This window comes from Lepidochelys kempii, chromosome 2 (genome assembly GCF_965140285.1).
Source record: "Lepidochelys kempii isolate rLepKem1 chromosome 2, rLepKem1.hap1, whole genome shotgun sequence".
In the NCBI taxonomy this organism is placed as follows: Eukaryota; Metazoa; Chordata; order Testudines; family Cheloniidae; genus Lepidochelys; species Lepidochelys kempii.
Genome location: NC_136381.1, coordinates 186,905,277 through 186,920,312, shown reverse-complemented (window position 1 = coordinate 186,920,312; position 15,036 = coordinate 186,905,277). Strand labels below are relative to the sequence as shown.

At 45.7% G+C, this 15,036-nt stretch overlaps 2 protein-coding genes across 3 annotated transcripts in view; one reads left to right on the top strand and one right to left on the bottom strand.

Moving 5' to 3' along the window:
• Nucleotides 1–15,036, bottom strand: part of SUSD5 (sushi domain containing 5) — a 70,967-nt gene that overhangs the window by 17,292 nt on the left and 38,639 nt on the right. Inside the window, exon 4 of the mRNA XM_073333072.1 lies at nucleotides 1,401–1,589. Within this exon, the coding sequence (XP_073189173.1) occupies nucleotides 1,401–1,589 (189 nt within the window). The remainder of the gene's footprint in view (nucleotides 1–1,400; nucleotides 1,590–15,036) is intronic.
• CRTAP (cartilage associated protein) overlaps nucleotides 1–15,036 on the top strand; it is a 105,568-nt gene that overhangs the window by 57,434 nt on the left and 33,098 nt on the right. The window lies entirely within an intron of this gene.

The window sequence follows — 15,036 nt, the reverse complement described above, 5'->3', positions numbered from 1 at the left end:
ATTGTGTAACAGTAGTTCCCACAGGCCCTAATAATGACTGGGGGCCCCACAGTGCCTGGTTGTTGAACAAACACTAGAAGACATGGTCACCCTGGAACTTTTGACATATTATAAAGTGATATGGAACTCTGTGTTTAAAGTGTTGCCTGGGAAAATTAAGTTATTTAGCTGCTTATACTTTATGTTGTTAAGTTTGAGTGCATCCACTAGTCCATTTTTCCATTTATCTTGCTTATATGATGCATTTTATTATGGTCTGATGATAAAGTGATACGGTGGAGGTCTTGAGGTAGGTAGGTAGGGTCTGGGAGTTGCTGTAGACCTTTGTGTGCATCCTGGGGAATTTTATATCATTTTTCCTAATTATTCCTTGTATAAGGGTGATAGAGGCAGAGAAAACAACCAATGTGTTGTGGAATGCTGAGGTGACCTTCCAGACCACCAGGTTATTTGACAAACTGTCCCTTGATTATTTCAAATGCTTCCCATACTTTCTCTCATAGCACTCCTCTGTGCTCCCCTCCACACAGCACCCCTGCTGTGCTCAATTTGTTTTCTCACTAGCCCTTACTTTGTGCTCCCCACACCCTTGTTTCCTCTCTGGAGGAGTATCCTATTGCTGCCTAATGTAGCTCTGAGCCCAGCCTTCTGATATTAGTATAGAGTGTATATTCCCCACTCCAGCCCAGCACCTACATTATGCTGCACAGCTTCAGTGAAAGCAGTTGCCCTGAGCTCCCCCTGAAAATATCCAAGAGGTGACTGGCTTGGTACAGTAGAACCTCAGAGTTACAAACACCTCGGGAATGGAGGTTGTTCATAACTCTGAAATGTTCGTAACTCTGAACAACACGTAATAGTTGTTCTTTCAAAAGTTTACATTGACTTAATGCAGCTTTGAAACTTTACTATGCAGAAGAAAAATGCTGCTTTTAGCCATCTTTATTTAACTGAAACAAGCATAGAAACAGTTTCCTTGCCTTGTCAAATCTTCTTTTTAAACTTTCCCTTTATTTTTTAGTAGTTTACATTGAACACAGTACTGTACTGTATTTGCTTTTTTTGGTCTCTGCTGCTGCCTGATTTGTGTACTTCTGGTTTCAAATGAGATGTGTGATTGACTAGTCAGTTCGTAACTCTGGTGTTTGTAACTCTGAGGTTTTACTGTATGGTTAAAGGCTCTGAGGGCCACTGGGAGAGCAAGTTGTGGAGGATCACCTGGTGCATAAGCAGCTGGAGAAGCACTGTTACACAGCAGTGCTATAGACACCTTCAACAGTTGAAGTCAAGTCCTGGGGACTGAAAATGTCTGGTACCATTTGGGATACTATCAGCCAGACCAGGACTTGCTGACAGCTTTGGTTGAGAGGAGTCTTGGTGTGTATGCTAGATAAGCTTACCTTTGACACAGGCCTGAACTTGCCCATACCATTCCCCACAGCTGTCACAGAGCAGCGTAAAAGCAGCCTCTTTGTTGCCCATGACGTAGCCCTGAGCACAAACATAAAGCAGCTCATCCCCCATTTCAAACCCAGTGTGACCATGCAGGATCGTGTGAGGAAAGGATGGGGGGTCTCCACATGGTTTGTCTGAGAAGAAAAAGAAACAAGTATCGTTAGGAGAAAATGTAATATATTGAAGTATGTTGCTAAGAATGGTGTTAGATTGGTAAGTCTAGATACCATCGCCTGTATATCCACAGAACACATACACTGTTCACCACATATGGTACACGCTCCCCACAGTACTTCATAATTATGCTTCAGTCATGCCCTGGACAGGCATATGTAGAGTTAAAAGAGTAGTCTGATCTTCATGTCCATGCAATTTTGGGTTCTTTGCTGGGGACGTGTCAGTACCTGTTGGGATGGCGATGTGTGTGGACCCATATCTAGTAGGGCTTTTGCCTACACTATAAATCAACCAACTAAATCAAGGTTACAAAGTCTTATCCTGTATCAACACTAATTTTGGTCAGGCCTAGATAGCATGTTAGTTAAGCCTGACATAAACTCAACCATTTTTTTCTGAGTCAAGACAAAGTCTTGGAAATGGACTGAGACTTCCAGCTCATTCTATATAGTCCTCTAAAGAGTTGTCAGTTGGTGAGATCTGACTTGAGCCAAGTTAAAACCTGCAATGACAAGCTCAATAGGCCGCTTGCAGTCTTCTGAGCCATCCAGTCCCCTACCAAACAGCATACATAATCTACAGGATTCTCATTAACCTTTTCCTTCTCATAACGGGAACTCATTTACAATCTCAAATTGGCTTCCAAAGGGGAAACCTAACCTGTGAAGCAGTGACCTGTGTTCTCAAATTCACAAAGACAGTTTGGGTTAAAAAAGCGCTGAACTCTCCTGTGAGAAAGCTGAGATGCTAAATCAACATGTTTGTCAGGAAATAAAATATAAAATGCATTTAATTGGATAACTCATTTGACAGTACTTGTGTATGCAGCACTGAGAACCTGAAAGTGAAAATGAATACAGTATAAACATACATGAAATTGACTTAATTTATTTTTTCTACCTGAGAGAAATGCAAACAGTAAATAAACAACAGCCATAGTGAAAAGCAAACTGCATTTTAAAAATTTATACAGTTTTAATAATCTAAGAAGGTGTCAATAGCATAGGGCCAGACTATTCAGGTAGTAATAAGAACACAGAGTGTCCTTTCCTTGCAGATTCTCCCCTCCTCACGAACATCCTGTAAGAGAAGGATTAGTCACATCCATGTCACCATCCCTTCTTGCTTCAGATTCCATAGGCCCCCCTTGGAAGGCCAAAAGTGTCGGGCCAAGCCCTACCAAAACCACAATGGACAGTGAATACAGCCGCAGGACATATTAACTCTTCCATAGCCCCTTCCACACTTCCCTTCACTCACTCCAGAGGCATTGATGGCTTCAGGGATACCGCTGACAGAATAGCTTCAACGAAGCCACATTGTTAAAAAGTGACCAAGTTTAACTTGGATTTAAACTTGGAGAGTGGTCAGTTTGGATGAGCTATTGCCAGCAGGAGAGTGAGTTTGTGTGTGTGTGTGTGTCCCCGGGAAAAAAAAAAGGGGGGAGGGGTTGAGAAAGCCTGGATTTGTGCTGGACATGGCCCACCTTGATTACCATGCACATTGTAGGGAGAGTGGTCACTTTGGATGAGCTATTACCAGCAGGAGAGTGAGTTTGTGTGTGTATGGGGGTGGGGGGGATGTGAGAAAACCTGGATTTGTGCTGGAAATGGCCCACCTTGATTATCATGCACATTGTAGGGAGAGTGGTCACTTTGGATGAGCTATTACCAGCAGGATAGTGAGTTTGTGTGTGTGGTTTTTGGAAGGGGGTGAGGGGGTGAGAGAACCTGGATTTGTGCAGGAAATGGCCCACCTTGATTATCATGCACATTGTGAAGAGAGTTGTCACTTTGGATGGGCTATTACCAGCAGGAGAGTGAATTTGTGTGGGGGGTGGAGGGTGAGAAAACCTGGATTTGTGCTGGAAATGGCCCAACTTGATGATCACTTTAGATAAGCTATTACCAGCAGGACAGTGGGGTGGGAGGAGGTATTGTTTCATGACCTCTGTGTGTATATAATGTCTGCTGCAGTTTCCACGGTATGCATCCGATGAAGTGAGCTGTAGCTCACAAAAGCTCATGCTCAAATAAATTGGTTAGTCTCTAAGGTGCCACAAGTACTCCTTTTCTTTTTGTGAATACAGACTAACACGGCTGTTACTCTGAAATCTCCCTACAATGTGCATGGTAATCAAGCTGGGCCATTTCCTGCACAAATCCAGGCTTTCTCACGCCCCCCCCCCCCGGGGGAACACACACACACACACACACACACAAACTCACTCTCCTGCTGGCAATAGCTCATCCAAACTGACCACTCTCCAAGTTTAAATCCAAGTTTAACCAGAACGTCGGGGGGGGGGAGGGTAGGAAAAAACAAGGGGAAATAGGCTACCTTGCATAATGACTTAGCCACTCCTAGTCTCTATTTAAGCCTAAATTAATAGTATCCAATTTGCAAATGAATTCCAATTCAGCAGTTTCTCGCTGGAGTCTGGATTTGAAGCTTTTTGTTGTAAGATAGCGACCTTCATGTCTGTGATTGCGTGACCAGAGAGATTGAAGTGTTCTCCGACTGGTTTATGAATGTTATAATTCTTGACAACTGATTTGTGTCCATTTATTCTTTTACGTAGAGACTGTCCAGTTTGACCAATGTAAATGGCAGAGGGGCATTGCTGGCACATGATGGCATTGGTGGATGTGCAGGTGAACGAGCCTCTGATAGTGTGGCTGATGTTATTAGGCCCTGTGATGGTGTCCCCTGAATAGATATGTGGGCACAGTTGGCAACGGACTTTGTTGCAAGGATAGGTTTCTGGGTTAGTGGTTCTGTTGTGTGGTATGTGGTTGTTGGTGAGTATTTGCTTCAGGTTGCGGGGCTGTCTGTAGGCAAGGACTGGCCTGTCTCCCAAGATTTGTGAGAGTGTTGGGTCATCCTTCAGGATAGGTTGTAGATCTTTAATAATGCGTTGGAGGGATTTTAGTTGGGGGCTGAAGGTGACGGCTAGTGGCATTCTGTTATTTTCTTTGTTAGGCCTGTCCTGTAGTAGGTGACTTCTGGGAACTCTTCTGGCTCTATCAATCTGTTTCTTCACTTCCGCAGGTGGGTATTGTAGTTGTAAGAAAGCTTGACAGAGATCTTGTAGCTGTTTGTCTCTGTCTGAGGGGTTGGAGCAAATGCGGTTGTATCACAGAGCTTGGCTGTAGACGATGGATTGTGTGGTGTGGTCAGGGTGAAAGCTGGAGGCACGTAGGTAGGAATAGCAGTCAGTAGGTTTCCGGTATAGGGTGGTGTTTATGTGACCATTGTTTATTAGCACTGTAGTGTCCAGGAAGTGGATCTCTTGTGTGGACTGGACCAGGCTGAGGTTGATGGTGGGATGGAAATTGTTGAAATCATGGTGGAATTCCTCAAGGGCTTCTTTTCCATGGGTCCAGATGATGAAGTTGTCATCAATATAGCGCAAGAAGAGTAAGGGCTTTAGGGGACGAGAGCTGAGGAAGCGTTGTTCTAAATCAGCCGTAAAAATGTTGGCATACTGTGGGGCCATGCGGGTACCCATAGCAGTGCTGCTGATCTGAAGGTATACATTGTCCCCAAATGTAAAATAGTTATGGGTAAGGACAAAGTCACAAAGTTCAGCCACCAGGTTAGTCGTGACATTATCGGGGATAGTGTTCTTGACGGCTTGTAGTCCATCTTTGTGTGGAATGAAGGCAAGACCATGGAGCACAGTCTCATTCCAAGGGTTCACATATTCCACATCCAGGGTTTGTGCATCAACATCACCAAGATCTGCCCCTTTTCTTTCCATTCCTACAGCCAATTCTTTCATGCAGGCCCTCATTATATTCCTTTTCTTTTTGCGAATACAGACTAACACGGCTGTTACTCTGAAACCACATTATCAAGGAGCTGGTGCAGATGGCACTGTTCTTGAGGATCTTATGGGACCTGTAGCCTGTGGGGCCAGGACCACTGGTTATCCTGCAGGAGAAGACACCTCAACAATCCTAGGAAAATCCCACAAGATCCTTGTTGAGTTTTCCTGCCCCTAGATCCACTCCCATGGGTATTTCTACTGGCTATCCAGGTTATGATACAGGCTATAGGGAAATACATTGTTATTAATGATATATAATTTTTATGTTGAGAATTATTAGCCTTATTGTGGAACTTAATGTCATACAGAAAATACTATTGCTACATGAAGATGCATTCAGTGGAGGGATACTCCTTTGACAGCATTTTCTTTCAGTATGGGGATGCTTTATGGCCCTCACTAAATCTTTCTGAATCAGGTGTGCTGCAAGACCATCAGCCACTAATTTAGAGGAGACATGAGCAAGGTTAAAGCTTTGGAATTTATTCTCCCTTATAATACACACATACAGCATTCAAGTTTCAGAAGTTAGTGGGAATTATATATACATCTATTGATAGGAACACCTACCTCTTTGAGCCACACAAGGCTCAGTTTATGCTCTGTGTCATTTAGGCTTAGCGCCTGAGGAAGTACAGAGCCGTTAGCAGCTAATGTGTTTCCTGTGAACTGATAAGAGTGATTAGATTGACATGGATGAAAGGAATAAAAAATATTTGGCTGCCATATGGGAAAGCTACAGACCACTGGAATAGGTGTACTCTATTTGTGTAGTTACATTAATTAATGTTGAAGAGAGTTATGTGTTTGCACTGAGAAAAGAATTGATCCCAAAGCATTCTAGTAATAGAGTTACTTATTTGAAGGTATCCTAACCTACAGTCATGTTGCTTAATTTAGGGGCATGGGGCGGAGGGAGAATTAGCATCTCCATACTTTAAATATACCTTATGCTTAACATATTTGATATGCACACTATATCCTTCCAGGAGATAGAGTTGAAGGGCTAGAGTTGCCAATTTTGGTTGGATGTATTCCTGGAGATTTCATCACATGACATAATTTTAATTAAAGATTAATCTTTAATTCCTGGAGACTCCAGGCCAATCCTGGAAGTTTGGCAACCCTAAAAACAGCCCTAGCTACAGAACAGCCTAATGGAGGAGATAAAATGGAGCCTGTCCTTCTTCAGAGCATGCTGCAAAGTCTGCTTGTTTCCCGTAACCTGTCTACCGTAAACAAAGAATTAGTCGACACTCAATTTAAAAGGAAAAAAAAAGGAGAGAATTTTCAAGAACCTGGGCAAGGTTCTTGAAGAGCACAGTCAGCTGTGATATCGTCCAAGTGCAATGCTATGTAAAAGTAAATTACTATAGTGATGGGTGCCCTAGAAATACCTAAGATAGATGCACTGAGATGTCACTCTACATCCTACCTTAAGCAGTTGGTAACCAACTCCCAAAGAAAAGGATAATGCAAGTGAGTGTACATCCAGCAATCATTCATAACTTTAAAAGACCTTTTTAAATACAGGTCAGTAACTCTTTTTATTATGGGGAAATTTTCTATACTTTACCTTGCTCCTGAAGAGTAAAGTTAGAGAGAGTTCTACCAGCCTTTCAAGATGTTAAAGCACATTAACACCAGCAAAAACACCTTTCTTTGTTTAAGAACGGGGGGTCAAGCTTAATAGATTCAAGATCTTAAGGTCAGAAGGGACCCTTATGATTACCTAGTCTGACCTCTGGTATAAAAAAAGACCATAGAATTTCACCAAGTAGTTCCTGCATCAAGCCCATGATTTCTGATTTGAGTCAGAGCATATCTTTTAGAAAGACATCAATCATGATTTAAAGATTTCAAGTGAGGGAAAATCTACCACATCCCTAGGTCAGTAATTCCAGTGGTTAATTACTCTTACTGTAAAACGTTGTTCCTTATTTTTAGTTTGAATTTGTCTAGCTTCAGTTTCTAGCCATTGGATCTTGCTATGTCTTTGTCTGCTAGTTAAAAATCCCTCTGCTGTCAGAAATCTTCTCCTTGTGTGCGTACTTAGAGACCATGATCAAGTTACCTCTTAATCTTCTCTTTGTTAAACTAAATTGATTGAGCTTCTTAGGGCTTGTCTACACTTACATTTTATAGCACTCTAACTTGCTGGCTCAGGAGAGTGAAAAATCACCCCCCTGAGTGCAGCAAGTCTGAGCACTTTAAAGAGCTAGTGTGGACAGGCTCCGAGCACTGGGACCTGCGCTCCCAGCACTCTGAGCTAATCCCCTCATGGAGGTGGATTACCAGGAGCACTGGAAGAGCTCTCTCCCAGTGCTCGCGCGCGACCACACTCTCACTTCAAAGTGCTGCCGCGGGAGCGCTCCCGCCGCAGTGCTTTGAAAGTTTCCAGTGTAGCCATGCCCTTAATCTCTCACTGTAAAGCAGGGTTTCCAGACCTCAAAGGAGGCGGCAGTAGTCAACGTGGAGTATAATGAGGGCCTGCATGAAAGAATTGGCTGTAGGAATGGAAAGAAAAGGGGCAGATCTTGGTGATGTTGATGCACAAACCCTGGATGTGGAATATGTGAACCCTTGGAATGAGACTGTGCTCCATGGTCTTGCCTTCACTGGCCAGTTCACTCGAGTGATGGGGCATCTGAGTGTGACCACTCAAATTCGCTTAGCTTGAGTGAGAGAGCCAATGCTGCAAAGACAAACTTGAATTACTGCATCCATAAAGGTGCTGCACTCATTTGTGTGAGGTAGCAGGACTTCTAGCTGCACTAATCTGAGCTGCTTCCTCTGAATTCTTTCATTGTATTGTGAGATAACTTGTCTGTCCTTTCTGGGCACCTGTGCAGAAGTGGTCTTGGCTAGCAACTCATTAAAGTAAACCACTGCAGCTTGGCATGCTTCAGACTTCTCTCTGTGGCCACTGTTCCAGCGGGTGGGAAGGCCTGGGTTCAACTTGGAACAATGGTCTGTACCAAATGTTGGCATTAATGCAAATTTCATTTTGGAAAGAGGACGCAGGTATAGGGCATGAAAGCCGGTAGAGGGTGTTTCTGCAGCAGCTTGTCTCAGTGAGAGAATGGGGGTCACTAGGAGAAAGCAGCAATATGCCTTACTAAGGAGATCATGGAAGATGGATGTAGAAATAGAGGAGTGGGGACAGCTGTTGCAGATTTTAATAGCCGATGAATCTCCCTATGCTGACTGGCAGTTCTGAAATAGGACTGTGTGCTTGGGACATTGCTGATCACCTAGTCCATCTCCTCATAGAACTGGCCTGTTCTCAGTGAGTTACTGAGCACTGTGGTCCCTGGTCTTCCCATATGTGATCTTTATGGACTTGATATTTATTTCCCTTCTGTCCTGAGGTCCTGTCTGGTGGATCCCTTGCTCTGCCAGCTTCCTAGAAAGCACATAATCGAACTGTGAATTTCAAGTACTGGTCCTGAATTCATAGCCTTTGCGGGCCTCCCACCAGAGATCCACAAGAACCCCCATGTCACCAGCTGGCAGCACGCTGGAAGACAACCTCCTGGACACCATTTCCTGTACAAGCAATGGTACTGGTGCAGTGAGTTGCCTGTGAATGTGGGGGTCAAACACCAAACCAGGCTAAATACGTTGGTAGGTGACTTCTGGTGCACAGGTAGGGAGTGAATATCTGGCAAGAAAATGCAGCTCAGATAGGGTTGCCAACCCTCCAGGATTGGTCTGGAGTCTCCAGGAATTAAAGATTAATCCTTAACTAAAGATTATGTCATGTGATTAAATCTCCAGGAATACATCCAACTAAAATTGGCAACCCTAAACTCAGGTGGAATTGTGGGAAGACGTTGGAGAACTAACAGCACTCGAGGGCTTAGGCCCATGTTCACACTGCAGAGTGGTTATGTTCATAGCTCAAGTGTTAGCAGTACTAGAGCCTATACTGCCTCTTGGGCCAGCTGATGTTCAGTGAAAAGTACTATCATGCTTGAACAAGAGGTTTTTGTGTATGGACGGAACTTGGGTCAGAGGCACCAGTCAAGTGTCAACTCCAGTCAACTGTGCATCAAAGACAAGGCCTAGGCCCTGGTCTACACTAGGACTTTAGGTCGAATTTATCAGCCTTAAATCGATGTAAACCTGCACCTGTCCACACGATGAAGCCCTTTATTTCAACTTAAAGGGCTCTTAAAATCGATTTCCATACTCCACCCCTGACAAGTGGATTAGCGCTTAAATCAGCCTTGCCGGGTCGAATTTGGGGTACTGTGGACACAATTCATCGGTATTGGCCTCCGGGAGCTATCCCAGAGTGCTCCATTGTGACCACTCTGTACAGCACTCTCAACTCAGATGCACTGGCCAGGTAGACAGGAAAAGAACTGCGAACTTTTGAATCTCATTTCCTGTTTGGCCAGCGTGGCAACCTGCAGGTGACCATGCAGAGCTCATCAGCACAGGTGACCATGATGGAGTCCCAGAATCGCAAAAGAGCTCCAGCATGGACTAAACGGGAGGTACGGGATCTGATTGCTGCATGGGGAGAGGAATCCGTGCTATCAGGATTCCGTTCCCATTTTCGAAATGCCAAAACCTTTCTCAAAATCTCCCAGGGCATGAAGGACAGAGGCCATAACAGGGACCCGAAGCAGTGCCGCTTGAAACTTAAGGAGCTGAGGCAAGCCTACCAGAAAACCAGAGGCGTGAACGGCCGCTCCAGGTCAGAGCCCCAAACATGCCGCTTCTATGATGAGCTGCATGCCATTTTAGGGGGTTCAGCCACCACTACCCCAGCCGTGTTGTTTGACTCCTTCAATGGAGATGGAGGCAATACGGAAGCAGGTTTTGGGGACGAAGAAGATGATGATGATGATGAGGTTGTAGATAGCTCACAGCAAGCAAGCGGAGAAACCGGTTTTCCCGACAGCCAGGAACTGTTTCTCACCCTGGACCTGGAGCCAGTACCCCCCGAACCCACCCAAGGCTGCCTCCTGGACCCGGCAGGCTGAGAAGGGACCTCTGGTGAGTGTACCTTTAAAATACTATACATGGTTTAAAAGCAAGCATGTGAAAGGATTACTTTGCCCTGGCATTCGCGGCTCTCCTGGATGTACTCCCAAAGCCTTTGCAAAAGGTTTCTGGGGAGGGCAGCCTTATTGCGTCCTTCATGGTAGGACACTTTACCACTCCGGGCCAGTAACACGTACTCGGGAATCATTGTACAACAAAGCATTGCAGTGTATGTTTGCTGGCGTTCAAACAACATCCATTCTTTATCTCTCTGTGTTATCCTCAGGAGAGTGAGATATCATTTCATGGTCACCTGGTTGAAATAGGGTGCTTTTCTTCAGGGGACACTCAGAGGAGTCCGTTCCTGCTGGGCTGTTCGCCTGCGGCTGAACAGAAATGTTCCCTGCTGTTAGCCACAGGGAGGGGGGAGGGTTGAGGAGGTAGCCACGCGGTGGGGGGAGGCAAAATGCGACCTTGTAACGAAAGCACATGTGCTATGTATGTAATGTTAACAGCAAGGTTTACCCTGAAAGACTGTAGCCACTGTTTTATAAAATGTGTCTTTTTAAATACCGCTGTCCCTTTTTTTTTCTCCACCAGCTGCATGTGTTTCAATGATCACAGGATCTTCTCCTTCCCAGAGGCTAGTGAAGATTAGAAAGAAAAAAAAACGCACTCATGATGAAATGTTCTCTGAGCTCATGCTGTCCTCCCACACTGACAGAGCACAGACGAATGCGTGGAGGCAAATAATGTCAGAGTGCAGGAAAGCACAAAATGACCGGGAGGAGAGGTGGCGCGCTGAAGAGAGTAAGTGGTGGGCTGAAGACAGGGCTGAAGCTCAAATGTGGCGGCACCGTGATGAGAGGAGGCAGGATTCAATGCTGAGGCTGCTGGAGGATCAAACCAGTATGCTCCAGTGTATGGTTGAGCTGCAGCAAAGGCAGCTGGAGCACAGACCGCCGCTACAGCCCCTGTGTAACCAACCACCCTCCTCCCCAAGTTCCATAGCCTCTACACCAGACGCCCAAGAACATGGTGGGGGGGCACCGGCCAACCAGCCACTCCGCCACAGAGGATTGCCCAAAAAAAAGAAGGCTGGCATTCAATAAATTTTAAAGTTGTAAACTTTTAAAGTGCTGTGTGGCATTTTCCTTCCCTCCTCCACCACCCCTCCTGGGCTACCTTGGTAGTCACCCCCCTATTTGTGTGATGAATGAATAAAGAATGCATGAATGTGAAGCAACAATGACTTTATTGCCTCTGCAAGCGGTGATCGAAGGGAGGAGGGGAGGGTGGTTAGCTTACAGGGAAGTAGAGTGAACCAAGGGGCGGGGGTTTTCATCAGGGAGAAACAAATAGAACTTTCACACCGTATCCTGTCCAGTCATGAAACTGGTTTTCAAAGCTTCTCTGATGCGTACCACACCCTCCTGTACTCTCCTAACCACACTGGTGTCTGGCTGCTCGTAACCAGCAGCAAGGCGATTTACCTCAACCTCCCACCCCGCCATAAACGTCTTCCCCTTACTCTCACAGATATTGTGGAGCACACAGCAAGCAGTAATAACAGTGGGAATATTGGTTTCACTGAGGTCTAAGCGAGTCAGTAAACTGTGCCAGCGCGTCTTTAAACGTCCAAATGCACATTCTACCACCATTCTGCACTTGCTCAGCCTGTAGCTGAACAGCTCCTGACTACTGTCCAGGCTGCCTGTGTACGGCTTCATGAGCCATGGCATTAAGGGGTAGGCTGGGTCCCCAAGGATACATACAGGCATTTCAACATCCCCAACAGTTATTTTCTGGTCTGGGAATAAAGTCCCTTCCTGCAGCTTTTGAAACAGACCAGAGTTCCTGACGATGCAAGCGTCATGTACCTTTCCCGGCCATCCCACGTTGATGTTGGTGAAACGTCCCTTGTGATCCACCAGAGTTTGCAGCACTATTGAAAAGTACCCCTTGCGGTTTATGTACTTGGTGGCTTGGTGCTCCGGTGCCAAGATAGGGATATGGGTTCCGTCTATGGCCCCACCACAGTTAGGGAATCCCATTGCAGCAAAGCCATCCACTATGACCTGCACATTTCCCAGGGTCACTACCCTTGATATCAGCAGATCTTTGATTGCGTTGGCTACTTGCATCACAGCAGCCCCTACAGTAGATTTGCCCACTCCAAACTGATTCCCAACTGACCGGTAGCTGTCTGGCGTTGCAAGCTTCCACAGGTCTATCGCCATTCACTTCTCAACTGTGAGGGCTGTTCTCATCTTGGTATTCATGCGCTTCGGGGCAGGGGAAAGCAAGTCAGAAAGTTCCATGAAAGTGCCCTTACGCATGCGAAAGTTTCACAACCACTGGGAATCGTCCCAGACTTGCAACACTATGCGGTCCCACCAGTCTGTGTTTGTTTCCCAAGCCCAGAATCGACGTTCCACAGCATGAACCTGCCTCATTAGCACCATGATGCATGCATTGGCAGGGCCCATGCTTTCAGAGAAATCTGTGTCCATGTCCTGATCACTCACGCGACCGCACTGACGTCGCCTACTCGCCCGGTATCACTCTGCCAGGTTTTAGCGCTGCATATACTGCTGGATAATGCATGTGGTGTTTAATGTGCTCCTAATTGCCAAAGTGAGCTGAGCGGCCTCCATGCTTGCCTTGGTATGGCGTCCGCTCAGAAAAAAGGCGCGGAACGATTGTCTGCCGTTGCTCTGACGGAGGGAAGGGCGACTGACGACACGGCTTACAGGGTTGGCTTCAGGGAGCTAAAATCAACAAAGGGGGTGGCTTTACATCAAGGAGTATTTCAGGCAGGACTTCACGGAGGCTTCCAATAAGAAATGGTGCACCTAAGTTATTGTTCTTATTGGAACAAGGAGGTTAGTCTGGCCTCTGATTGATACATGGCTAGATTTACCTTGCTGCATCTTCCCTGTGAGTGACTGCAGTGTGACCTAGAGGAATGAGTCCCCTAGACGGGGGAGGGGGAGGAAGCAAATGAGTACAAAACAAATCTGGTCTATTTCTTGTTTTGATACACTCCATCTATCTTTTACATCTTTGGCTGGCAGCAGACGGTGCAGAAGGACTGCATGCCATCCACATCTCAGGGCTGCTCGGCAGAAGATGGTACAATACGACTGCTACCCATCCTCATCTCTTGCCTGCCTGGCAGAAGATGGTACAATACGACTGCTAGCAATCCATATCGCCTGCCTGCTCACCATAAGATGGTTCAATAGGACTGACTGCAGGACTAAAGAGAATGACTTGATCAAGTCACTCCAAATTTAGTCCCTGCGCCCATGTCTGTCCAGGCGCTCCCGGCTGACACGGCCAGGAGCAACTCGGACATGACGATGATGGCTACCAGTCCTATTGTACCGTCTGCTGCCACAAGGCAATGGGTTGCTGCTACTGTATAGCAATGCAGTACCGCGTCTGCCAGCACCCAGGAGACATATGGTGACGGTTACCTGAGCGGGCTCCATGCTTGCCGTGGTATGGCGTCTGCACAGGTAACTCAGGAAAAAAGCCGCGAAACGAATGTCTGCCCTTGCTTTCACGGAGGGAGGGAGGGAACGGGGGCCTGAGGATATGTACCCAGACCCATCCGTGGCAATGTTTTAGCCCCACCAGGGATTGGGATCTCAACCCAGAATTCCAATGGGCAGCGGAGACTGCAGGAACTGTGGGATAGCTACCCACAGTGCAACACTCCGGAAGTCGACTCTAGCCTCAGTACTGTGGAAGCGCTCCACCAAGTTAATTCACTTAATGCACTTAGAGCATTTTCTGTGGGGACACACACACTCGAATATATAAAACCGATTTCTAAAAAACCGACTTCTATAAATTCGACCTAATTTCGTAGTGTAGACATACCCTAAGAGTGTTTGTTTGGCACCAACAAATCAGTTAAGGCCAGTGATAGCTCTGGTTACAGAACGCAATAGATTCAGTAGCCTTTTCTTTACAAAGAGGTTTAAGAGACCTGAATTACTTCAGACTGCATACTCAGTCTTGACTTGCACCTCAGGAGTAATGACCATCTGAAGAAAGTTAACCCCAAACCATTCCTGGGAAGAGGTTAGTGGCAGGTGATTTTTCAGTAGCATTCATGTAAGTCTCTATAGGGTAAAAGAAATCCCAAGTTTCGAGTGAAGAAACTTTCTTGACTTAAATTAGATGCAACTGTTGAATCTGTAAAGGTTTTCTGAGACATCTTGACTAAACTTAAATATGCAAATAAAGAACAATCTGAAATAAACAAACAAATAACTCAATAAAGACACAAACCTCAGTTTCCTCGTACAAGTAAATCTCCTTTTGGGAGGATTAGTAATCTTTCCAGTTACCATTCCATATGTTTCACTGATTCCCAGATTCTGGAGGCTACCATGAAACATCTGTCTTCTGGTTTCTTTGAAGATCAGCCAGGAGAATTTTCCCAGAGAGCTCTCTGGGGTTTGTGATGAGTTGTCCTATCATTAAGAGTTTAGAAGAGCTCACTCTTGATGCCAAATCTCTTTGAAAGATGAGGGTGGCTGCTTTACTTTCCTTCTTGA